The sequence below is a fragment of the Aotus nancymaae genome, unplaced genomic scaffold, assembly GCF_030222135.1.
Source record: "Aotus nancymaae isolate 86718 unplaced genomic scaffold, 86718_ANA_hifiasm-v0.15.2.pri h1tg000014l, whole genome shotgun sequence".
NCBI lineage: Eukaryota > Metazoa > Chordata > Mammalia > Primates > Aotidae > Aotus > Aotus nancymaae.
In genome coordinates, this window is record NW_026988425.1 from 38,467,538 (window position 1) to 38,493,228 (window position 25,691).

Below are 25,691 nucleotides of genomic sequence, written 5' to 3' on the forward strand. Positions count from 1 at the left end.
TACATTTCAACAACTCATGGCAGCCCTTTTAAGAATTATCACTAGAGGGCAGCATTGGGTCAGTCCTCAGAAACGACTAAGGTAAACAGTCATCACCAAAACGGAAATGGTCAAGTTGTCTCTGTAATCCTTGATTACTAAAAGAAGCAAGAGCAAGGCTCTTGGTGGGTGGGAGAGGGTTCATTTGGAGGATTCATTTAGGTCCATGTGGCAGTGGAGATAGTTGTTGGAACAGTAGGCAGAGTGGTGAGTGGCTTACCGTTGATCTTACTCAGTAGTTGATTAGCATCAAGGTCATCATGGTCTGCATTCTCCTGAGGAATGCCAACCTTGCTGTTGAAATAACTGGAAAAGGCACTTGAAGTCCCAGAAGAAGTCTGCTCTCCCTTCCGTGCAGGCACAGTAGGTGGCTGCCGCAGTTGGAAGTCCTTAAACATTTCTTTCACATCCTTGATCTCTTTATCCCCAAGTGGGTCTAAGGCAGTGAAGGCATCACTGGAGATGTCCTTGGGAGGGCCAGCTCTGGGGGGTGGCTGCGGAGGAGTGACCAGGAGAGAGGAGAGCATGGATGGGGGCTGAGTAGACACAGCAGGAGCTGGAAAAATATTGCTCTGAAAAGGATTCCCTAAAGAGCTTGTTGTCGACCAAGCACTGGGTGCCACAGATGCAGAAGGGCCCCAGACAACAGGCACTGGAGAAGCAGTTGAGGCTGCAAAGGATGAAGGCTGGTTCCAACCTGGAACAGCTGGACTTGTACCAAAAATGACGGGCTGACCAAAACCTGCAGGTTGACCACCCATCATGGCTCCCGGAACCATTGAAGGGGACTGATTGAACACCAAAGATGTTGTGTTCCATGGTCCCGCCTGAGGGAGTGTGACAGCTACACCACCTGAAGAAAGAGGAAGAAAAGTACTCATCAGGAGACAAGCTTGAAGAAGAAGATTCTTGAATTTCAGAAAGCACAACTCTCTGGAAAGCTTCTACGCAGCTAAGACTTCCATCAAGCCCTGAGGCTGACATGGGAAGAATAAAGGCTCCGAGAGATTAATCACTGTAAAAGTTGGCCAGCTAACAATGTAGAGTGAGCATTGAAATGCTGGTTGCATTCTGAGGCCCATGTTCTTCCTACCATGCCTTTTTAGCCTTCCTCATTAGAAGGGTAATACAGTCTATAAGTACCTACTCATCAAAAAAATAAGCCCTTATCATACAGGCACTAGTTGTCTGATACATTTCAAACAACTACAACAGAGCCTGTCAATAGCAGGAGATTATTTGTTAAGTGAATATATTTATATGCACAAACCATGCTGATTATGATGTAGTTAATTAAGATAATCCATTGGACTCTCTGAGTCATGGATTTGATATTTTCATTTGGCAACTCGCTCATGTCTGGAGTCTTATGGAAACCAGTGATCACACATGTGCACAAGCCCTCAACACGCTTGCATTCTGAAGAAACCATTTCAGTTTCTTCACTTTTTAATGCTGCCAAGGCTGACACAGCTACATAAAGCGAAGATAAAGTTTGGCTGATGCTAAGATAGTTTTAGACTTTTATATGTAAAAATGGAGGAAACGATGTTATCCTGGGAGGACTGTTTCAAATAAAAGTGCTTCCGGGCATGTGCCACTCACTAAGCCTTGCCAGAAGTTAGAATAGAGAATTTAAAAGAGGAAAGGAGGGAGAGAGGACAATGGAAACAAACATCTTTCAAGGTAACTAATGGCCTGCGTTGGGGCATCTGATCTTTGTCGTGACTGGCTCCATCTCTTGTGGCCTTGTTATGTCATCATGAATTCGTTAAATCACAACAATCCAGGTCTCTCCAATGATGACCTCTGATTCTTGAGAGGCTCGCTCCCTGCATCTTGTTCTAATATTCAGGGCGCTATCTTTCCTGCCTCTTTCCAAGTGCATTAATGATTCAGCTACACTGTCACCACTAACAAGGAAACCCAAATTCAGCCTCGTATCTATTAATGGGTGATGCTTTGCTCTTGAAACCTACTTACTTTGAGCTTTGTGGACAGCATTCTGACAGTTCTGAAAGTTTTCTTCAGACTTGGGTTAGGATGTTTATGTTTCCAAGAGGGAATACTGTGAAAATGGCGTTTAGGAGTGATGGAGCACGAGACTGTATCTTCGAGCTTCTTAGTCTGGAACACTGGTATTACCTGACTCCATTCTCATCATGCACGCTGGGCATCTGGCCACGGGCACACATGGTGTACTCACAGAGAGTAGTGGTTTTCAGAACAGGCCATTTCACTTAATCAGCATGCTCATTTTGGAGGTGAGGAAACTGGGTGCAGACTATTAATTAAAATTGTGAAGGTCACTGTCTGGGATGGTAGATACTGAAAATCAGGCACACAGTGGTTCTGCATCCGGCACCCCATTCTCCTGTTCTGCTTCCTTGGCAGCAAAGCACGGGGCAATTTTTATTTTCAAATGCTATGTTAATTCAAATACTTATTTCATAGATGCAGAAATTAGACTTAATTTTCACTGAAGAATATACTCCTTTCATGACAAATCAAGAGAAAAGGTCTCTTATATTCTGCAATACAGGCTCTAAAAATGGGTTGAGTTTGAACAAAGTTGTTGCTCGCATTTTAAAAGACTTTCAATTAAATTGTATTAACAGAAACCAGATCATTCACTAATAACTTCCACCAGTTACATGTACAAAATGGAGGGTAGAATTTTGTTATCTTTCATGTCAGACAATTTGTCTTCACTTAGGAAAATTCCACATTAATAAGATTGGTGTTTGTAAAAGAGAAAAATATTAGGGCTGGGCGCAGTGGCTTACACCTGTAATCCCAGCACTTTGGGAGGCCACGGCAGAAGGATTCTTTGAGGCCAGAAGTTCAAAACCAACCCGACAAAAATGGTGAAACTGTCTCTACTAAAAATATAAAAATTAGCTGAGTGTGGTGGTGCACACCTGTAATCCCAGCTACTAGAGAGGCTGAGGCACAAGAATGGCTTAAACCTGGAAGACAGAGGTTGCAGTGAGCTGAGACAGCACTGCTATACTCCACCCTGGGTGACAGAGTGAGACTGTCTCAAAAAAAAAGCGAAAAATATTACATTTGTCAAGAATTCAAGGCCTTCCCGGTATACAGTTATACCAGTCTTCCTTCCTACCCACCAAATTCCACACATTGTGTTTCAATACATTGAAGGCCCAGCTGCACAAAGTAGGGGCAAGGACTAAGGAAAAAGGGGACATGGGTATAGAACATTAATTGTATGACCTTCTGAAGCTAGATTAAAATACAGGGTAGCAAGTTGAGGCTGAGGGCTCAGCTTTCTACAATATCCTCTCCCCACCCCCCAGTTCTCCAGGGGAGACAGTCCCCCAGCTGGGTCTAGCGGAAGCCAGACCTACAACCTTCCATGGTTTGGCTGAGGATCCCTGCTAGTGGACAGGGACTATACTGTAGAGCTCAGTTTGAGTCCCATGTCCAAACTTGGAACAATCATCAGTATTCTGCAGTTGTATACCCCAAGGCCTCAACGGGGGCACCTAGCCAAAAAGCTTCACTTCGTCTGAATAAATAAACAGTTATAGGGTCCAGCTGTATTTTCAGGCTGACTTGTTAAATATTGGCTGCAAAAATTCTTAAGGGCATTGATATTAGATACAAAGCTCTGTGATGCGATCTTGCTGCAGACATTGCATTGCAAGTACTCTGGTCTTCTGCAAGGAAAGGGTACCAACCAGCTCCACTTGGGGGTGCAGGGAAAAGAGCAACACAGAAAGGGGGAAGCCCCCCAGAAACATGAAATCTTCAGAGAGAGCCACTTGATGGGGTAAATGCGAGCAGAGACCTGGGACAAGCTGGTTTTTCATATCCTCACAAATTTCAGCCACTCAGCAGTTAACAATCCACCTCTGGCCACCCTATTCTAGATATGATTACACAGATTTCTTGTAAAAGAACCGAAATATTTTCCTTTGTAGGAAAACAATAGAGAGAGGAAAAAAACAAAACAAAACAAAGCTAGGGTTGTGATGACTGACTTCAGAAGGCAGAGAAAGCCAGGATCCCTGGTCAAATTTTACCAAAAAAGAGGACAGTTCTTCTTCATCTCTAGTCCTCCACCTCCCAAGCCAGAGTCCATTTGGAGTTTGTAGAGGTGTCAAGAGCAGAAACATAAAGAGTCCACAGCAGGATAGCAAAACTACTGTCGGGGTTTCTGAAAACTGTACCATGGCGTCTGAAAAGAACTGTAGGCTGTGGATGAAGAACAGCAAGGCCAGCCCTTAGTCAAGTGGAATTCCCCGCTGTCCTGCCACAGAGTGATCAGCCGCTCACACGAGCTAATGACACATTTAGGAATTAAGAGCATCAACGCATCCTAGATGTCTGATAAAATTCCATCTCTTCACTGATTTCTCTGCTTTTTTCAACTTTGGCTTTCTAGGACTTATGCTCTAGCTTCAGTAAAACACTCAAGCTAGCCAAAATGTTGGCAAGGAGCTGCTATGGCAGAAGGATTTAGAGACTCATCAGGATGTGTGCCTGACCCACCCTTACCATACATCCAGGAACAGCTGGGCCCAGAACCTACGACTTTCACTCTATGACTTATTCTTGCTTCAGACTGAACTTATATCCTTCTTGGGCATATATTCCTCCAAGAAGGCTATGTGTTGAAAGGGCATAGGCCTTCTATCTATTATGGCAAAAGATACAGAAGGCATGCATGTTGCTACAGATGACAGACAAACCTCTCTCATGTGAACCCCTTTTTGCTACTGAAGCTGATCTGAGTTTAGAATCCCTTACAATTGTCTTTCAGGAAACCATGACCAGTTGGTTCAAGTAAGTGCAATATTGAAAATGAATTTCTTGTCTCATGCCGCCTCAAGGGGCCAAATGTCAGTTACAAATCAAGAAAATCAAATGGAGGTGGGGTTGTATAGGAGTCAAAGTGGGAGAAGGGCTTCCTGGGATGCTCAGATCTTACATCTGTAGAATCCTCTAGGAGTATGGAATGTCTTCCAATGCATCATCATTTTATGAGCGAAAGCAAAGAGTCATACTTAACTTTATCTCTAGGCACCTACCTAGACCCGCCAGGGGCCCCACTGGGGCAGGAGCACTTGTTTTGAAGAGATCCAGAGGGTTGGGCTGCAGGGCTGCAGATTGTCCTGTGGGTGACGCCTGGCCTGAAGGTTCTGAGACGGGAGGAGCAAAGATGTCTGATGCAAGCAAGTCATTGGCTGAAGACTGACAGGACAGGGAGGGAGGGAGAAGCCTTAGTTACTCACTAACAGTGAAATACAGCTTCACTTTGTCTCCTACTCTATACCCCAAATTTGAGAGCCACAAAAAGGAAAACTCTTTCTTCATGGATAAACATCAACTACTACAGAAAAACAGTCCCCCCAAAAAAGACACAGATTCCTACAATGGACAGACTACTGAGTCTTAATGTCTGATACTACCTAGGGCTTGCAATGTAAAATCGATTATACTCATTTACACACTTGCATTGGTCTGGTCTCATCAGCTAAAAGCTTGAAGTTGGGGAACCAAGTGTGTAAAAGGGGCAACTATAAATAAGCATCCTAAATATTTTTGATCATTCCATTGGATTTTAAGTCAGTCTACATAGAGATCATACAGTCTTAATCCAGGCAAGCCTACATATTCCTAGGAGAGGTTAAAAAAGACACCTATGAGAACTGCATTTTAAATTGCTCTTAAATAAAGCTGAGATCACAGTGGTAATAGTAAATACATAGGCTTTTTCTAAGCTTATGTATTATTTAGTCAGTATTAAAAGAGGAGATAAGCTTGAGAATTTTATACCACCACCATGGACATTAATGCAATACGATGGGTGTGCAGGGCGTGTGTTAGTGTCGGGGAAGTACAAAGGGAATCACAAGAACTCTTGCCCTCCCATCCCAGAACATGATGATCAACTTACCAGAGATACAGAAGCATAGCAGCATTAAAAATGGAAAAACTTGTGTTTAGTTTAATCATAAGTGACAAGACATGCAAACAGAAAGCAGGGTGTGACAAACACTACTGAGATGCTTAAAAACAGTGGCAGTTAGAGGAAAGTACTCCTGGAGAACCAAAGTGCCTTATCCCACCTTCTATTTCACAGCCACACAGGAAACTACGAGAGCAGCAGGAAAGAGAGCTTGCATCACACTACCCTTTGGTACCGAACATGCACTCTGCTAATGGATATGTGGAGAAGACAATTCACCTTAGCAGTCCTTCTGCCTCTTCCTGGTTTGGTACTTTGTGGAGGTGGGATAATGGCTATGGAGTCATGTGGTGAGGACTGGACAGAGCTTTCCAAGTCCTGCTTTACGCCATTCTGTACAGATAGTCCTTTGGGAGGGCTTCCCACAAAAGGGTTCGGGGAGGATTTGACAGGGTGTTCTCTTTCAGATACCCCATTTTGAGTTCTCACTGCTGGCTGGGTTTGCGAACTCGAAAAGGGCCACGGGCCTGCCTGAGCTTCCTGTTTGCCAGTCCGGTTAGAGATCTGGTCAAATTGCTGACCAAAGTAGTCAACATCACCATTCAGGGGCCCATTACTCAGTGGAGTAGACGAGCTACTCGAATTCTCTTTCTTCTGATCTGGAGATTTGAGAGAATCAAACGAAGAAGGTGTCGATTGGTCTGGCTGTGTGAAAGGATCGTCACGGAAAGGATCAGGATTAGGGGTGGGAAAGAAGTTGAGATTGGCAGAAAAGGCATTTTCAGGCAAGAAGGATGCCTGAGGCTTTGGTCGAGGAAGAGAGCAGGAGGTGATGCCATTTGTTAAGAATGGATTTTCTCGTAAAGAATTCTGATTGGTGTCGATTTCAGAGTTTAGATCCACTAACAGGATATCTTTGCTTTCCTATCACATTTGGAAAGAAAAAAAAAAGAAAGTGTTAGTCCATGTTGTGACTTCAAATGAGAAAATTACATAAGATGACTAGGATTATCAGAATTTCCATTCCAATTTGGTCTTGATAACACCAGTTGATCATTACCTCCTTCCATCACCCCCTAAGTCCATTACTCCCTAGCTCTAGACTAGGTCCTCTCTATCCCTCCCCAGTATCATGCACTTTTATTTAAGTCTCAACATCATTGAATGAAATGTTACTGTTGCTCACTTCATGTCTCTGCTCACCCTGGTTCATACATACAGACCAGCAGAATTCATTATGAGCACTGTTTCAGTTTGTGACTTTGAAAGTGTTAAAGGGAATTGATGTGAATCACTCTAAATGATTATCAAAGTATATTGAACTTGAAAGTAAGTGATTTCAGAAGGCTCGCTCAGCTTCCTACCTGATGCACATAGAGTCCCCTCTATTGTACCCCCAGAGCCATGTAGGATCATCTCTCCGAATGAGAAAATTCATTGACTAATACATTCATATTTTATAGCTCTGGTTGTGATGAATTAAAGGTCAAATGCATTTCTCTAATATCAGTCCAGTTCCTTCCTCTAGAGGTGGGAGAGAGGCTTTTCCTTTATATCACAGCCTTCAGGTATACCTCTAAATATTTAAGGCTCTTGCTGAAGCTTATAGACAAGCAGGATCCCATCCTCATCATCCCAGTCTCTCCCCTGGCCTTACCCTTTTTGTCTATGTCCTCTGAAAGAGACACTCAGTACTGACCTAATTTAATTGATCACACATTAAGATCTCCTATTTGTACATCTTTTCATAACATTGCTTAGAGTTCCTATGTTGTGGTAGTAATTTCATCTACTTAGTGGTTGAAGTCAACCAACAACTGGTCTTTAATTTATACACTGTAGTCCCTCCTTATCCTCAGGGAATATGTGGCCCACAGTGGATGTCTGAAACTGCACATAGTGCCAAAACCTACATACAGTATTTTTTTCCTATACATACACATGATAGAGTTTAATTTATCAATTAGGCACAATAAGAGATTAACAATAATAACTAATAATAAACTAGAGCAGTTCTAACAATATGCTGTAATAAAAGTTTTGTGAATGTGCTCTGTCTCTCTTCTCTCAAAATATCATATTGTACTGTACTCACTTATTTTCAGACCAAGGTTGACCGCGGACTTATTTTCAGAAAGTGAAACTGCAGATAAAGGGGGACTACTGTACAAGGTAGAGACGTGGGTTTAAGAGTTCATTTGAAAGACATATAATATACATAGCCCTACTAATTCTATTCCCTCTCTATCATTGCTCTGGTGTGTTAATTTTTAGGATTTTCAACTGTTCAATAAAAAATTCTCAGCCGAAAAGCAGTAAATTTGATGAATCCAACATGTCTTTATTCCAGTAAAAGACAGAATTATAACTCACCCTAGGATAGAACTTACATACTGATATCACTTCCTTCTGCTTGACTTTGAGCCATTAAATACTTAACTATTCTGGCCAGAGAAGAATATAAATGATTAAAAAAGAAAAAAAAAGCCTCACTGAAGTGGAAGTTACAGTAGTTATCTTGCATTACCCTGGGCAGAATACTAAATATTTTGATCATTGCGGAGGAGAAAAAAAAACTTCAAGAGAATATAAAATTTGCAAACTAGTAAATACAAAAGGGCTCAAGTAGACCTCCTTGGCTATTAATGGAAAAAAAAAAAACCCAAATTTTTAGAAAGGTTAAGTCCTATTTCATGGCCACAAAAGAGATAGCAAAATCAGACCTAAATGGTGTTCTATCTTTTGGCTTCCTTTACTGTAAGGCATAAAAATACAGTTTTTATAAGCCAAAGACAGGTTTTCTCTTTATAAGAAGAAGAATTTGTCACAAGAAAGAGCTTACAATTAAAAAAGTTTTAATCAGAGAAATGGATTGGAAGAGGTCTTAATGTTGGGATCTTTATACAATCAAAAGGTAGGATAAAATGTGTTATAAAAGCTTGTGATTTCAATATTGATTTGTTATGAGCCACCTCTGGGTTAGAACAGTTGAGTGTTCACAGCTGGTAGAGTTCTCCTTTTCAAACACTTCAGAAGAAGTTCTTAGGACACCAAACAGGAGCCACAATGTTAGACTTCTGAATAGTCACCCTATAAGTAAAATGTATAAGGCTCTCCTCAGGCTGGGTTTGTTATTAATCCAGGATGAAACGTGTAGTTCACAGACTACAACTGAAAGCCCTAAGAATCCTCGTCCACCCCCTCGGTCAGAGCCTCATTCATTCTTTGTTGGACTGTCAATACCGTATCCAGTTGGCCACTGTTTGAGCACGTGAGCCCCAGGCACTGGAGACATGGCAGTGAGTTACAGAACCTGCTTGTAGGGAGCTCCAGGAGGTGGACATAAATCCTGAGTTCCATAGCCTAGCTCTTCTCTGGGTGCCTAATCTCACCTAACCATTCCAGTTTGCCAGGCTGAGGACTTCCCTACTCAAAGCCTTAAGTGGCTTCCTGCTGCTCCCTCTATTAAAATAACCTTCCTTAAGGCCAGCTTTTCAAATGATCCACAATAGGACCCACGTTGTTTCTAGCCCAACTACTATCTATTTTCCTACACACTTCAAAGACCCAACTCAAATTCAGATTCTTTACAACGCTTTTCGCATTGATTTTTCTGTTTCCACTTTCCCTGTGCCCACCCATGTTATCATATGGCATGTATACGAGGGCATAAGTGACACTTGTGCTTTGTATCCTGATCCCACCCCTTGTACCAGATCTAATCTCCTTGATCATAGATCATGTCTTATATTCTTCCCATAGTAACTGTGCTTTCAAGTGGTTAAGTTGTTAAAGTTACAGAACATGGGTTTTCATGTTTTTCTTTTTCTATTTTTTATTTAGACGCAGTATGGAAGGATAATGGTCAAGGGGCTTGCCAGTAAAAATTCTGTTCTAGGGGATGCCACACAGTTCCCAAAGTGAGCGTTATTTGAAATTCATAAAACTTGTCTGTGTAAATTTGAGGGGAGTCACAACCATCTAGGACCAATATAAAGTCTAGGTCATTTACATTTCTTTCTCTCTTCACATATTTCAGAGCCATTGTTGTAGGAGTTTTTAAACATGCTGGCTTTATCAAATTGAGATAAATATATTTTTGACCTATGAATATAGAGTCAATAGATAAGAACATGTTTTCAGAGTGTAACCAGCACATAATTAGATCTGTTGGCCTTCTTTTGGTCAGAGATTACTATTTTGATGGTATTTATTATCTTATTGTTAGTTTAACTAAAATTTGAATTCCTATAAATAAAAAGTTCTTAGGCTGCATAAACTCTAATAAAAATGAGACTGAAGATTACCCATGTTATTTTTCATTTCCTTTTTTAGAACATTCTAGAAGACTACAGAAGTAGATTATCTAGGCGCTACTTCCTTGCCTATTCCACTGGAATTCCACTTCATATCTTGAGTGCTTTGCTCTCTTTGGATATTACTTGTTTGAATGTCAGTTATACTTGGGAAGTAGGGTGTTCAGATACTCATGTAGTTTGGAGAAAGCATCACTAATGGAGGAGAGGGCAAAGTTGACAACAAATCAAAAGGCTCTCAGTTAGGATGGACCTGTCAGAATAATCTAATCTAGCATTTTCAGAAGTCTATCCTCAGAACTATAACAAACATTATGAAGAATGAAAGGTTCTATAGGCAAGTGACTTAGAGCTCACTGCTAAAATGAATACTACACAGGCTTCTCTCTTACAGCCATTTAGAATGCTACCATGCATTGTCATACTCATATGGTTAGGGTCAGAGAAGAATGCATGAAGCCCCCGTTCCTCTCCATCTCATTTGACCTGAAAGTTTTATGCAGTAAGGATTCACAGGCCTTGAATTTTCTGCAGAACTCTGGGAAATGAGAATTTTACCCAATTTTTGATCTGTTGCTTGAACTCCTGTGACTTTGGTCATGTAGGCTTCCATGATAATTTCCTGATACAAGAGAGTCCTAACTAGACATTTCCCCCATTATTCTAGACTAATTCTTTTTGTCTGTTTATTGCCGTCTCCTCTTTTATGTTCAAATCTAGAAACTCACTTCCTCAGAAGCATTATCTGAATCTCTGAAGCAGATAAATACCCTGTAAGTAGCATCAATTACTAATGATGTTATTAGTTATAATGTTGGTCTCCCTGTCAGGGAGTAAATTCCATGATGTCATTGATATTGTGCATCTTACTGCTATGCCTTGCAAATAGCAGGTGCTTAGGAAACTGTTACATAAATAAATGAAGTTGCAAGAAGTCATTCAAAATGTCATGGACATTTTCATTAGACACCTGTTTTGGAAAAACTGAAGTCTTGGGCTTAAGCCTTGAATCTGGACCTCTTTCCTGTTTTTTTTCTTTTTTTTCTGAACCAATATTTTTTTTTAACTTATAAAGGAAAATATTGTTCTGCTCTTACATGGTTGTTACAGATCATTCATTATTGAGCAGACTTATGGTATAAAATCCTATAAAAATGGGCAGTTTTCTAATAAGGACAAGCTTTGGTGGAATATAGCTGAGGCTCTTGTTTGTTTTAAATCTTACTTCACACTAAATTTATGCTGCTAAATTGCAACAGATAGAATGCAAAAAAAAAAAAAATGAAGAAGCGAGGAGGCTTTATTATTAAACATCTAACAATCATACTTTCAAGTAGGCTTATGCAAGGACTATCATTCAGCTCCTCCTTCCATTCCTCAGTGATACCAAGAAGGACTACATTGCTGACCTATTGCTCAGGTTTAACCTATAAGCAATATTAATATAACTGAATTAGTGTGGAAAGTTCCCATTGGTGACTTAAGATTCACATTTATTCTAAAAGCCATTGACATTTCATTTCCAAAAATCAACAGTCACCTTCCAAGTTTCAATGAGATGCTTAACATTTCTGGTTATTGCCAATTTGAGTTATAGATGTCATTTCTATTACATTGCAAATTTAAAAACGAACACTTACTGTTGGACTATTTAGGTCAGGAGGTGTGGACATGTTCCCAAACAAATCCATCTGGTCAACACCCTTAAAAAAGTATTTGGATTAGATTTAAATGTGTCTACTAAAAAAGATTACTTCGTATACTGTTGTGATCATTTGTTCCCTAAAGTTTAGGAAAGTAGTTGTCACAATTTAATTTCCATTTAACTAATAGATTTGATATTAAGCTATTTAGGTCAGGAAGTGTAGTCATGTCGATTTCCCTAAGCAAATCTATCTTGTCCACACTCTTAAAAAAAGTATTAGCTTAGATTCAGGTGTGGCTACTAAAAATGTTACTTTTCTAATTTTTTTTTATTACTTTTGTATGTTGACATAGATGTTACACTAACATTTTGAAAAATAGTTATCGCAACTGGATTTTCATACAGATTCAATATAGATTTAGTATTAGCAACATCTACATGGGTTCTACAACCCATGTTCAGATAAGTAAGAACTGTCAAACATCACAAATTAATACATACCAATTTCATTTTGTTAGTTTGGTCATCTAGAATCATTAGGGTCTCACTCCCATTCTGAAAAGACAGCAAATATTTAAGGATTTAGTTGAGTTTTCTCTGTAAAATGTATTTGTTCACTGTATTAGCTTGCTAAGCAGTAGTTACTTTGGCATTCCTCTTTTAACTAAACATCTTTCATGATCAGAGAGGTCATAAACACAGTAATAAGCAAGGTGGCGAGAGTGGCTGGGCAGGTAGCAAACAAGGGTTTATAAGCATCACACACGATTCACGGGAAGTAAAGATGCAATTTTACCTCAACTGTTTTGTTGGCTTCCTCCATCTAAAAAGAAAGATACATATTCAGTGATCTTAGTATTCCTAGTGAAAGGTAGTTAAATACAAGAACAAGTATACCTATGATTCACAGGCATAAGGCAAGAATGAGTCTTGTGTATTATTTCTGCCCTCCGTTTCCCCTCTCCTTTTCATAGCAATATTAGATTTGAGTAGAGTTATTGGATTTAAACTCGGTTATCCTGTATATTTTCTAGAATTAATATGAATCTTGTAGGGAGAAAAAAAATAGAAGCCAGGGACTGGAAATCAGAACTGCCTAACCATAAAATCTATCTATTGCCCTACTGGGAAGAATAGACAATACATACAGAAGCCAAATACTCAGACAGACCGTATTTATACATAATATTAAACACAGTCCTGAATACGGTTTTAAGTTTTTGGTTGCTTTTTTTTTTTGAGACAGAGTCTCACTCTATCACCGAGGCTAGAGTGCAGTGGTATCATCTCAGCTCACTGCAACCTCGACCTCCTGGGTTCAAATGATTCTCCTTGCCTCAGACTCCCGACTAGCTGGGATTACAGGCGACCCCCAACCATGTCTGGCTAATTTTTGTAGTTTTAGTAGTGATGGGGTTTTGCTACATTGGCCAGGCTGGTCTTGAACTCCTGACCTCAGGTGATCTGCCCATCCCCACCTCCTGAAGTGCTGGGATTACAGGTGTGAGCCACCGCACCCGGTCTGTTTTAAATTTATTAGAGCTTTAATCAGGTAGTACTTGCCTTTTTCTTTTCTTCTTCCTTTTTCTTTACATTATAGATAACTTGAAAAAGGTCTTTAAGATCAACAACTAATGGTTCAGCCTGCAGCAAGGGAAAGCATGGTCATCAGTATTTTAATTTTAGTATTTTATTTCCTTTGTCTCCCATCAGTTATAATTCATACTGGGAGGTTTTTGTTTTTTTGTTTGTTTGTTTGTTTTTTAAATTTTAAAACTCCTTACTACCCTCCCCTGGCTTATAGGAGATTACCACTGACCCAACCCAATCCCCACCCTTAGGTACATAAAGGACAGCAGGGTTAATAAGTATTTAGACAAAATAAGAGGTATCACAACCATTTTTGAAGTCCCTTTAAGGTTTCTGAGAATAATTCACCATTGTTCTGTAACCGGCATTGACTTTATAAGAAGGTCCATTCTCACAATCCTGTGCCAACAGCAGTACATGGCTATCAATGACATTTTAAAAAGATTCATAAAAATAGTCATTCTCTGAATCATTATTTAGCCTTCCAATATCCAATTGTTTCTAGTAAATTTTCCAGTTGAGTGACATACACTCCAATGCCGAACAGAGAACAAGTCCCCATGTCTATGTCAAGACTTAGAGCTCACCTGCTGCCCAGTTTTTATGGCAAAAAACTGATGCTGGCCTTCTCCTCCGCACACGTAACCAAATGCCCGGTTGTCTGTCACATCACGGGCAATGAAAGAAATCTTATTTACTGGATGTTCATGCTCTATTACCTTAAAAAGAAACACAAAGAGTAGTTTATTAAGAAAACTAGAATGCATTTGCAGACTAGCACACCTAAGCCTCAGACACATATATGGAGGTATATATGAAAAGGTTAAACCACTTGAAGAAAGATTTTTAGTTTCTAGTTGAAAGCTAGACTTAGTCTTGCTAGAAAGGGCTCCAAAAGAACAGAAGACTAGAAAACAAAAGTGGGAAGAACATCCCTTCCTAAAATATTGATACTAGGCTGGGCGCGGTGGCTCAATCTCAGCACTTTGGGAGGCCGAGGCGGGTGGATCACAAGGTCAGGTGTTCGAGACCAGCATGACCAACATGGTGAAACCCTGTCTCTACTAAAAATGCAAAAATTAGCTGGGTGTGGTGGCATGCATCTGTAATCCCAGCTACTCAGGAGGCTGAGGGAGAAGAATTGCTTGAACCCGGGAGGTAGAGGTTGCAGTGAGCCAAGATTGTGCCACTGCACTTCAGCCTGGACAAAAGAGCAAGACTCTCTCAAAAAAAAAAAAAAAAAAGTACTTTACTCTCCCTACTTTGAAGACATGATGCCATATAGCAAGGAAGAACTGAGGATTAGAAGACCTAGTGAAGAGGAGACATTCAGCCCTTAAGCCAAGTCAAAATAGGTCTACTTTCCCCAACTCAAAGGCAAACTTAAATGAACAGCATAATTAAGCTAGGAGTGTTCATAGGGATTCTTTGGCGATGGCTCAGAGTGGCCAAGGAACCATCCTATGTGTTAATGGAACAGTATTCCCAGTATATTCTGGAGGATACCAAATACTGTCATCAAGTATTTCTCAGCCTCACCTAGACAGCCTATGTCAATAACCAAGAATTATAAGGAATGGGGACTTTATTGGTTTAGCAGTGTCTTTTCTTCTATGTTTCCCTCCTTTCTCTTGATCCTTTCAAGCAGGTAACAAGGTTCAACTCTTTAGGGATATTTGTGGGTGGCAGAGTGTGTCTCAGCTTTTGGTTCTGACTGCCTAAGGCCACTGAAAAGTTTTTATTGAGTATCTTAGAAAGTTTGAGGAGGGAGAAAGGGTGAGAGAAACATGCCACCTTTCTTTGATGGGCTTGGGAAAATAAAAGTTGAGAGATAAAGGAGAATGTTAAAGAGAGTATGCCTGAGGACCTCAGCAGCAGCAGCTGAGTGGGGTCCACTAGGGTGCCAGGGCCCTAGGTTTGCAAAGTAGATAATAGGCATTCTAAAGGGATGAATAGTAACTGGAGGTCTCCCCACAGTGAGACAGTATCTGATAGCGATGAAACTGAGTCACACACAACATTTTAAAATACATGAGTCTTATGATGTTACACTGAGTATGGAAAAAATATCCCAGAAGACTTGATGTATGATAAATAGCTTTCTGATAAGGCTTAAAAACAAAGTAAAATAAATAAGACTGTTCATAAGTGATAGAACAACAGGAACCAACAGAAAATAAAAAAGGTTATGTCTGTGGGGTGAGGAGGCAGGGAAAAAAGAAATGAAAAACAGGTAGATGTGTTATGGGTGAGGTTTTAGCTCAGCTGTTAAGTTCACATGTAACCAATATGTAAAACTATCACAAACTAGGGGTTAAAACTAATCTAGTTCTGTATACCTGATGTCCAAATATAATATATATATATATAATGTTTTTTACTTTATAAAATATATATTATATAAATAATTTTCAAAAAAATGTATGTATCTATATTATATATATAGATAAGTCTAAGTCTAGACTTAGAGTCACGTTTATTATAGAACATAAATTCAAAATAAAGTATCTTGACTCCTTACCTCCTATGCTGTTTTCTGCCTGTTACTTTTGGAGATGTAATATATGCTATATTTGTTCCCTACAGAACTTAGAGAAAGAAGAAGGGGAGCTGAAATTCAAGGAGCAAATTGTTGGACAGACTCAGGTGGTCAGAGAGGTATCAGCAAATGTGAATTCTTACCCCAGTTTTCTCATCAATTATTTTTATCCCAGAAAGGGAAATGTTGACCCAGATCCTTTGTTTATGTTGTCCCTGAGACCGACCAGCTGCCGCCATTCCCTGATGAGGTTGGAAAAACAGGAGAAATCAAATTTTAAAAAACACCTTACAATGCTTTTAATATTAAACTTTTCAAAGTGAATCAGCTTTGTTTTCAACTTGGTTTGCCATCTGAAAGGATTCAGCAGTTTTCATCAGGGACAGCAGGACAGCATGGAAGATGTTGAACCAGGGCATCCCTTAGTTAGCTATGTCAACTCAGACAAGTCACTGCAATTCTGTTGGCCTCAGAATAGTCATTGGTAAAGTTCCACTAGAAGATCTTTAGAGATGCTTCTTCTAGGCCTTGAACTATTGAGTAAGTATTATTTATTTAGTCAGTTTTACATAGTGCCATGGTACTAAATTTTTAAATTTAAAAAAACAGAAAGGCTAACACTAAGAAACACTAGTGTCAAAGTAGAATCCTGAATTTTATCAGAACAATTCCCAGGTCTAAAACAGGGGATATTCCCTGATCTCCACATATAGTAAGACAAACAACACACACATTTGCACACAGCTTTTATAGGAATAAGAATAGGCTCAGTTTGTCCTAATGTAGAGTTTGCCGGAAGGAAAAGGCATCTAGAGCCCTGTTCTACTTGATAAAATGAGGTCTCTAGGACAGCCCTCCAAATATGCAAACACTCACAGCTTCTCAGAAAATGGGGTGATACTGATGGATAATGTGATTAAAAAGGTGTCTCAAGTAATTGAACATAGGTCAACAAGAGCTTCTAATTTAATTCCCTCTTTTGGACTTTTGCTTAATATACAGACAAAGCATTCATTTCCCTTTTACCTTCAGTTTCATCATAGAGTCTTGGCTCATTTTATCCCCTCTTGCATCTGGCACATCATCAATGCCAATCAGCTTGGCTTTGTATTTTACACCATCACCTTTGAACCTCGCTAAGAGATATTCATCTGTCTTTTCAGGGCCTGAGAAAAGAAGGGAATACAGGATAAAGTTTACACTTGAATGCCAGTTCTAATTATGACCAGATATGCTCTAGAATCTCCAAAATTTAAGTAATATAAATCCTGATTATACTACAACTGATCACATATGTGATATTCTATCTTGTCTTATGCTTACTTCCTTTGAGCAAAATCATGTTCCACAATAAACTGTGTATGAAGTTGGTGTGAGGAGAAAATAAACTCTTAGAAGTACAAAATTGACAGAATTATGGGAAACTTACAGGAACATGGGAGGTGGGGGTTAGGGACACTGTTCATCATAGCTTTTTTTAAGGCTTTAAAAGAATGTAAAGATGATAATATACATATTTTTAATGTAAGAAAAATAAGCTGCCAAACAATTTACCAACATTTTTATCTATCAAAAAGCAGAAAGGAATTATAGGTAAGTTCTCTTGAGAATTATTAAGATAATTATCCCATCTTTGTAACGTCTTTTGCTCCTTTTAAAAGGTCTGTGTAGTTCCATTCCCAATGAGCTCAGAAAAACCAAATGGTAAATGAATTACTGAAAGATAATGATATAATAATTATATAATAATTAATGATTACATTATTAACTGAACAAGATGCTATGAATATTTCCCAGCTGGACCTAAGTGGGTGTAATAGCAGATTTCCAGAGACGTCTTATCACATGTGGGATGAACCAATCTCTTCTGCCAAAGTACAGAACTTTCCTATTAGGAGAACTTGAGACTAAGCTATGATAAGAGCCAGCCCTTACTTTATTCTGAATCTCACATTTCTCCAGGGTTAACCGCCTCTAGCTTCCTTCCTTGGCTTCAAGCGGATTTTTTCCATACCTTTCTTTTTTTCCTTCTTTGAGGGTGCTTTTGGTGCGGCCTGTTGGTCGGGCTGACCATTGGTTGCACTTGTTTCCACTTCGTTAGACATGGCAAGAAGGCAGGCAGCAAACCCCAGTACCAGTGGACACTTGGTGACACCAGGCGATCCCCAATGGAGAAGTCTCAAATAGACATAACCTCCCACAGACACCTGTAGGCAGAGTTTAGAGGCACAGTGAGATCAGAACACAGCAGACCCACACTTGATGCCAGAATAGGCTTACACCTAGTGACTTTCTTTTGTAGTTCTTTAGACTCAATTTGTTCGTTCTCCTACCATATTAGACTGAAGGCTGAAAGCAGGGGAGTGGGTAGGACCATTTCCTTTGTACTTTCCAAAATGGAAAATGTGTGCTTATTAGGTTTTTCTTTAAGGACTTGATATCTGGTAACATTTAATGATTATCTAGCTAAGTAGATTCTTATGCCAAGAAAAGATACGAATTGAAAGCTTGCTAGGTTTCATAGAAAAACAGAAAGAAATTGAATGCTGAGCCTGGTAAGACTGCAAATGCCATTTGAGATCGGGCATTATAAATTTCAGTTCTTCACAAAATTACTTAACTGTAAAGGCAGCGACAAGAGTAGAGTTATGAATTTTATCTTATTCACATTGTTAAATTTGTTTTAAGTATTAAGCTTCTGCATATGATCTCTAGGGCTATCCAAGCACTATAAAAGATGTCCATTTTTGCCATTAATACTTATTTGTACCAGGGAAATAATGGATTGATGGGGTGCCGATTCTGCAATTCATCTAATATACTTTTATGTTATTCAGCAATGCCATCTTCCAGACAGTCTGTCATGTGCTCTCACAACCTCTCCCCTACCCTCGATGTATCACAGTAGGAGAAACAGGAAAACACAATCATTGTAACCACACAGAAGTGAGGTAACGTTCCAAAAGGTTCCTTCACTTTCCAGGAGTCAGTGTTTCTACATAGCTGTGGAGAGAGCTAGAGCGAGTGGATTAACTTTCTACATTGACTGATGACCAAAGGCAAAGAAAAGCCATTTATTGTTTGTAATCCTATTAAGACAACCTATGGGCTGGCACGCTAACCCCCCTGCAACCCCGCCCGCCCCCACCAAAAGCCCTCTTCATTCCGTGCCTATAGCACCCATTTAAGTGAACATTTTAATTGAGGGACCAAGCCCACCACATGGGAATATCTGTCATTTGTTAGATACTTAAAGAGCATCTAAATAAAAAGTAAGTCTCGGGTTTTTGCTCCATTTAAACTGCACTTAGCTTGCTTTACATGTTTTCTTAGGGGTCAGTACTTAATTTCTTCCACTGTGAGTTTTAAAATAGTCTTTATAATCTGAATAGTCTTTAAATACATACATTCATGCAATCTGTGTATGAGTAATGTTATCTGAATGGCTTCACTTGGAGATTTAGTAGTTAATTTTGCTCAAAGACACCTGGCTGGTTGGCAGCCAGGAGACAGTCTATTTACAGTTGAAAGTTTTACACAGTAAAAGACTCAAAGCCATACTTAACTCAGGACTTATGTGGGCACCGGGCACTATTAACCTTTTACTCATATTAACTCTAAAAGATTCATAGTAGTCCTGTGAGTATTACTGTATCATGACATTTCATTTTCCAGAGGGAAGGCCAAAGCACAGGCATTTAAAATGACATACCTTCTAAGTGGTAGAACCAGGCTTGTAACCCAGACTGGCCCCAAGCCAGAGTTCCTCAACACTGCAGTGACAAATCTCATCTGAGAAGCTGTATTCCAGCGCAGCTTCACATTGTCCTCTTGAAATACACATGTCCATTGCATGGTCTACACACAAATCTATTTGCTTGTCTGTCCACACCCTGGACTATAATCTCCCTGAAGGTAGGAGACTCATTTCTCAATGTCTGGCATATAGATGGCGTTCGTGTAGATGGTGATGAGGACAGTTGTAGCTATGTGTATTTTCTTTCTTGCTTGTTATGTATATACACTGGTATCTATTATCTATTTTCTTATCTATCTTCTCTTTTAATGTAAGTATTTTTGATGTTAAATGTACAGTTTTGTCTTTAGGCAGTGAATTATTCAGATGGGACCGTGACTGAAGTATAGGGTTGGTTCATGTAGCCCAAAGACACTAACTCTTTCCCAGAAATGAATGTGAAGCCTATTGGGTCTCTGCAGCTTGGGGAGAGGGTGAGAACATCTTCCTCTGAATGAAAGGCAGTTGCACCTTTTTAGATGGAAACACTTGTGTGGCTATCGGGGGAGCAGTTGAAAAGCGTGGAAGGGTGAATGTGGATGCTGAGTAGCTAGAGGGGTGGTCTGTGCCATTTACTAAGTTGTCTCAGCTTCAGAACGACCTCTGTATCCCTGGTTTGTAAAGCCAGAGCTAGACTGTGCAAAATTCCTACTTTGCCCGCTGGCTGCATGTCAGTTCTGCCAGTAAGGGGCGCTGGAGAAGGAACATGCACACGTCTGCTTGTTCCTCCTGGACTTCCTTACAGCTTGGGGCTCCTGGGGGTGTGACTCTAGCAGAGCTCCATCACTCCAGCAGCAAGTTTCTTCCTAAAACAGCCCCTGAATCCAGTTTTATTTAACTATTTAAACTATTCTTTAAAGATACTTGCAGAATGAGCTTCATTGTGCCTCTCTTGGAGACACCAGCATCAGTCCTCTGGTGTACTCTCTCCAGGCCAACAGGTCCCAGGTCCTCAGAGCGTAGGGACTCCAGCCCTAGCTGAGCAGCACTCCCTTCTCAGAGGCCTCAGGAGCAGCACCATGAGACCTTCTCCTCCAAGCTTTATAAACTCTGATGGTTCTAATGCCTTACCTTTGTCCCCTCTGCCCTAGAGGTAGTAGCTGCTTTCTGTAGTTTATTTACCTGGTGATAACTTGCTCCTCTTCTTACTCACTCAGTTTTCTAGCTAACAACTTTATACCTAGTTAACACTTAATATCTGTGGCCATACAATACTTAATATCTGTGGCCATGAACAAACCTGATTTTGGAAGCTAAGCAGGGTCAGACTTGGTTAGTACTTAAATAGGAATTAAATGCTTAACATGAACATCTTTTAAAATAACTGGTGTGGACCGAACTCCAACTGACACAATGGTAAGGCTAATCTGTTTTGATTTTCCAGATCAAAAAACTATTCTTTAAGGATACCCTAAATGTGGCAGATTCAAGTGTTTCATCTGAATGTTAATCCTTATATGTTTTTTAAAGCCATATTATTTTGGGTTTCAAGGCTATATTTATACACTTTGATGTCTACTTTTAAGTTCCTAGGCCAAGAACAGGAACTGTAACAATGCATTCCAAACAGAATACATTCTGTTTTCTTCCTGGGAGGCAACTGAAGTATGTGTGTGCCTATACCTTCAGGTCTGTCTTGCTTGGGGCAGTATTATGTTGAGTTCATCAATGTATGTGTTGATTCTAACCCAGTAAGAATCACTGGCTGAAAAAGTGACCTGGGCTTAAGAGTTTGTTGCCCATCTTTGAAACCCGATATCATACTTTACTACAGGGTATTATTTCGGACATGAAAAGACTTAGCTAATTAAATTTGGCAATTTGTATTCTAACATGAGTCTATTTTGAAAGAATTTGAGAAATGCCAAAAAGCACTTTGAGGGGGTTTGTGGGGAGGGAACAGTGGCCTGTGGGTTTAGTCATAAAAGTAATACAAGACATAGCTCAAGACCAGGTATCAAATCTAGTGCTGGCAGACTCCACCAAATGGAAGGGTTCTGAGGTGAGTGGTGTTACCTTGCCATAAGATTTTATAGCAAAAATTTCTCTCTTCAGATATTTAAATACAGCTTTTCATAGCATTGGAATTGTTTTAAAGGTATTTGATTTCCTTCGACTATATCCTTTTGCTATTTGGGAATGAGCAGTTCCAAGGGACAAGGAAGAAAAAAATAAGGAGGAAAAGTGTCTGTAGTATAAATTATTCCTGGAAGAAAACGGATGTGTATGTTGAGTTGCAATTGGCAAGGGTAAACCTCCATTGTAGGCCATACAACTGAAAAGGCATCTATCTCTACTTCCTGAAACGACGAGAAGGTAGACCCTGCACATAGGCTCCAAGACTATAAACCCGTTTACAAAAGAAATGTTCAAGACTTATTGCAAGATTTTAACAAAAGTGTACATCCAGTTATGCATATACCAGAGTGATAATTTACCTTCCTCCCAAGGTTTAAAGAGCAAGTCCCCATCAGAGACTTGTCAAACAGCTAAGTTATCATTTAACATGTGGCAGATAAAGGAAGGCTCGCTTACAGACTTAGATCCCTCTGTAGAGAATAGTCGGCTTAAACTTAGTATTCAATATCCAAATGCATTACCTTTCAATATTGTCACTTGCATCCATAAAACTTTTAGCAGAGTTTTTAAGGAGTTGAATTTAAAAAAGGGGTCAGGCCTGGAAAAGGGATCTGAGGACCCTTTTAAAAGGGCATATGCATAACTGGATGTACACTTTTGTTAAAATCTTACAGTAAGTCTTAAACATTTCTTTTGTAAAGGGGTTTATAGTCTTGGAGCCTATGGGCAGAGTCTACCTTCTGATCATTTCAGGAAGTAGAGATAGATACATTTTCAAGAAAAGATCCCTAGTTAATTCCTTTGATTACCTTCCCAAACTGGAGCTCTGTTAAAGAAAGTGTTTAGCTTATGTTAAGCAATGGAGTCTGTTTTAAAGCTCTAGGATGGTAAAAATTTCTTATAAAGGGAAGCAAGTGAGTGTAGCACAGGAAGGGAAGCATACAGTGTTCTCTCTTGTTGGGTGTAGTCTCATGGCCCTTCTGTTCAAGAAGTGCAAAATTAGTCAGGAAATACACCCAAGGGGTGTTGTCACTAGGCAAGGATTACACATTAAAGCTCAAAAACATATGAAAAGGCTCACAAACACAGTTCCCCACCTAAAAGTAGCTTGTTTGTTACCCTGATTCTCAGAGACAGGCTGTTTCCTTCATCAGAAGATTGGAAAGAGAAGTAAGATGACACATCTGAAAACAAAGGAGGATCTAAAGTTACCATATAGTCCTGACTCCTTTTTAAGACCTCAGATATAACAGAAAGCTGTAAAGGAAACTCTGCTATGTGAATAAAATTAGCTTCCATTTGAGTGAAGATCTCTAACTTGGATTTTGGACTTTATACAAATCTCCCTGAAAGAATGCAGAGACATCCCCCTTCCATGGTACTAGTGTCAGATGACTATGAGAGATTCTGGAGCTTGCAACATCTCTCCTGGTTTCTGAGAAGGCTCTTAGAAATGTATTCCGGAAGAGTGCATGAGTCATCTTAGAATGACTATGGGCTTTGCAATAATAAAAATCAGCTATTGCTTAGTCCTTAAAGTGATTCATAAAAAATGCCTAGTATTTTGAACCCTTGAATTGCCAGCACGGTGGACAATGATGTCTAGGCTTTGTAGGGGTAAAGCTGGCCGACACTTTTCTTATATATCCTTACCCTTTGTACCAGTAGGAATGTGTTGGCATCAGCAATGGTACTACTTAAGGATTCCAGGGTTTTGAAGTAATGTCATAATACAAGTGTCAACCATTCTTTCCTGTGACCCCCAAACCTACCTTCTTACTCTAATTATACAGAGCAGGCAGGAAAAGTGCTTTGTCGGTCTCAAAATGCTGGTAAAAGGAATAACTTGAGTTAAGGACTTAGTGATAGCCCCATTCCACAGATGGTAGGGAATTTATTTTTAACATTAAGGGGACTGGGACAAACACCTAGTATACCAACCACTAAGAACACTTATCCCGAAAGCCCTATGAAACAGAATATGTCTCTATCTTTTTTTTAGATGGAGTTTCACTCTTGTTGCCCAGTCTGGAGTGCAGTGGCATGATCTTGGCTCACTGCACCCTCTGCTTCCCAGGTTCAAGCCGTTCTCCTGCCTCAGGCTCCCAATCGAGTAGCTGGGATTACAGGCGCCTGCCACCATGCCCAGCTAATTTTTTGTATTTTTAGTAGGACAGGGTTTCACCATGTTGGCCATGCTGATCTCGAACTCCTGACCTCAGGTGATCCACCTGCCTCGGCCTCCCAAAGTGCTGGGATTATAGGTGTGAGCCACCACACCTGGCTGAGTATGTCTCTATTTTATGAATAATGAATAGACACAGCAACACAAAATCAATCCCTCATAAGCCACTGGGTTCGAAGTGAGCATAGTCTGTGTTCTTGAATCCTACTGATTTTAACCTGTATTTTATAAGCTACTTTTGAAAAGTCATCATCCCATTGACTTTAACATACCAGTTAATTTTTCAGAAGAAGCCACATAGAATAATACAGGAAAGTGAATTAAGGAGACTCAAGAAGAAAGCAACATAAACATCTTTGCTTAGAATGTCCAGTACTTTGTACTGGACAGAGAATGTGCTTCCTTGTTTCTTTGAACTTTCTGCCTGCCTCAGCTAAAGTGTGGAATTAGGACGACATGTAAAATATTAACCTCTTGAGACAGACCTTGGGGTCCAAGAGGGCAGCAAACAGCCTTCACCACTATCTTCAAAGTAGCCCTTTAAGAAGAGGGGTCATTATCATCCATGCTTTGGCAAAGTTAGGTTATTTCTGATACTTTATGCAAATCCTTCCTCCTTTAACTGCTTGTTTGGATTCTCATGCTTTTAGGCAGGCTCTTCTACTCTGCAAAGACCAAACTGAGCAGACAGTAAGATTTTTATAGCCTGTTTCACTGAGGAACGAGACTATGTACTGCACACTGAAAAGGAGTCCTTAGAAGATTTTCTTGTAAATGCTGACAGAACATGCTCGAGTCAATGAGCTATACGCAAGTTATGCATTTACAGTGAGGAGGCAGCATTGCCTTTAACCTTTGAAAATGATATGGCAGGACTTACAGGGCTTATTAAACCTTAAACCAAGATGCTTTCTTCTGTCTCTGGAACCAAATCGGATTAAAGTTAAGATTCTCTCATACAGTTAATTTTGAGTAGAGGTGAGATAACATAGCAGCGAATAGCTCAGGCTTGGGAGTCCCACCCACCCAGGATTCATCATTTCCTTGATCTGTGGCTTGAGGCAATTTATCTAATGTTCATTTTTTTCATCTGTAAAATAAGAATATAGTTTGCTGAATTGTTGTGGAAAAAATCAATAAGAACTTATGTAGAGACATCTGCATCTGGCTTAAAAAGTGCTTAAAAAGTGCTGTATTAGTCTGTTCTCATGCTGCTGTTAAAGACAAACCTGAGACTGGGTAATTTATAAAGAAAAAGAGATTTAATAGACTCACAGTTCCACATAGCTGGGGTGGCCTCACAGTCATGGTGGAAGGTGTAAGACACGATGGCAGACAAGAGAAGAATGAGAGCCAATCGGAAAGGGAAGCCCCTTATAAAACCATCAGATGTCATGAGACTTACTACCATGAGAAACAGTACGGGGGAAACCGCCCCCATGATTTGATTACCTTCCACCGGGTCCCTCCCACAGTACATGGAAATTACGGGAGCCACAATTCAAGATGAGATTTGGGTGGAGACGAAGCCAAACCATATCAGTAGCTACTATTAAACCAAAGCTAG

General features: G+C 39.9%; 1 protein-coding gene across 3 annotated transcripts in view; it reads right to left on the minus strand.

Annotated features, from left to right (window-relative positions):
* The window catches only part of DAB2 (DAB adaptor protein 2), a 52,818-nt gene that overhangs the window by 4,654 nt on the left and 22,473 nt on the right, over positions 1 to 25,691 (minus strand). The window contains exons 2-12 of one of the 3 annotated variants that reach the window (XM_064375933.1): positions 18,079 to 18,271; positions 17,091 to 17,230; positions 16,208 to 16,306; positions 14,113 to 14,244; positions 13,499 to 13,579; positions 12,732 to 12,758; positions 12,437 to 12,490; positions 11,931 to 11,993; positions 6,254 to 6,898; positions 5,094 to 5,256; positions 260 to 892 (exon numbers count right to left, since the gene is read on the minus strand). In XM_064375933.1, coding sequence (XP_064232003.1) covers positions 260 to 892; positions 5,094 to 5,256; positions 6,254 to 6,898; positions 11,931 to 11,993; positions 12,437 to 12,490; positions 12,732 to 12,758; positions 13,499 to 13,579; positions 14,113 to 14,244; positions 16,208 to 16,306; positions 17,091 to 17,230; positions 18,079 to 18,169 — 2,128 coding nt within the window. In that variant the 5' untranslated portion in view covers positions 18,170 to 18,271. Of the gene's footprint in view, positions 1 to 259; positions 893 to 5,093; positions 5,257 to 6,253; positions 6,899 to 11,930; positions 11,994 to 12,436; positions 12,491 to 12,731; positions 12,759 to 13,498; positions 13,580 to 14,112; positions 14,245 to 16,207; positions 16,307 to 17,090; positions 17,231 to 18,078; positions 18,272 to 25,691 lie in introns of those variants that run through there. The other 2 variants (XM_064375934.1, XM_012460047.3) reach the window with 2 other exon arrangements.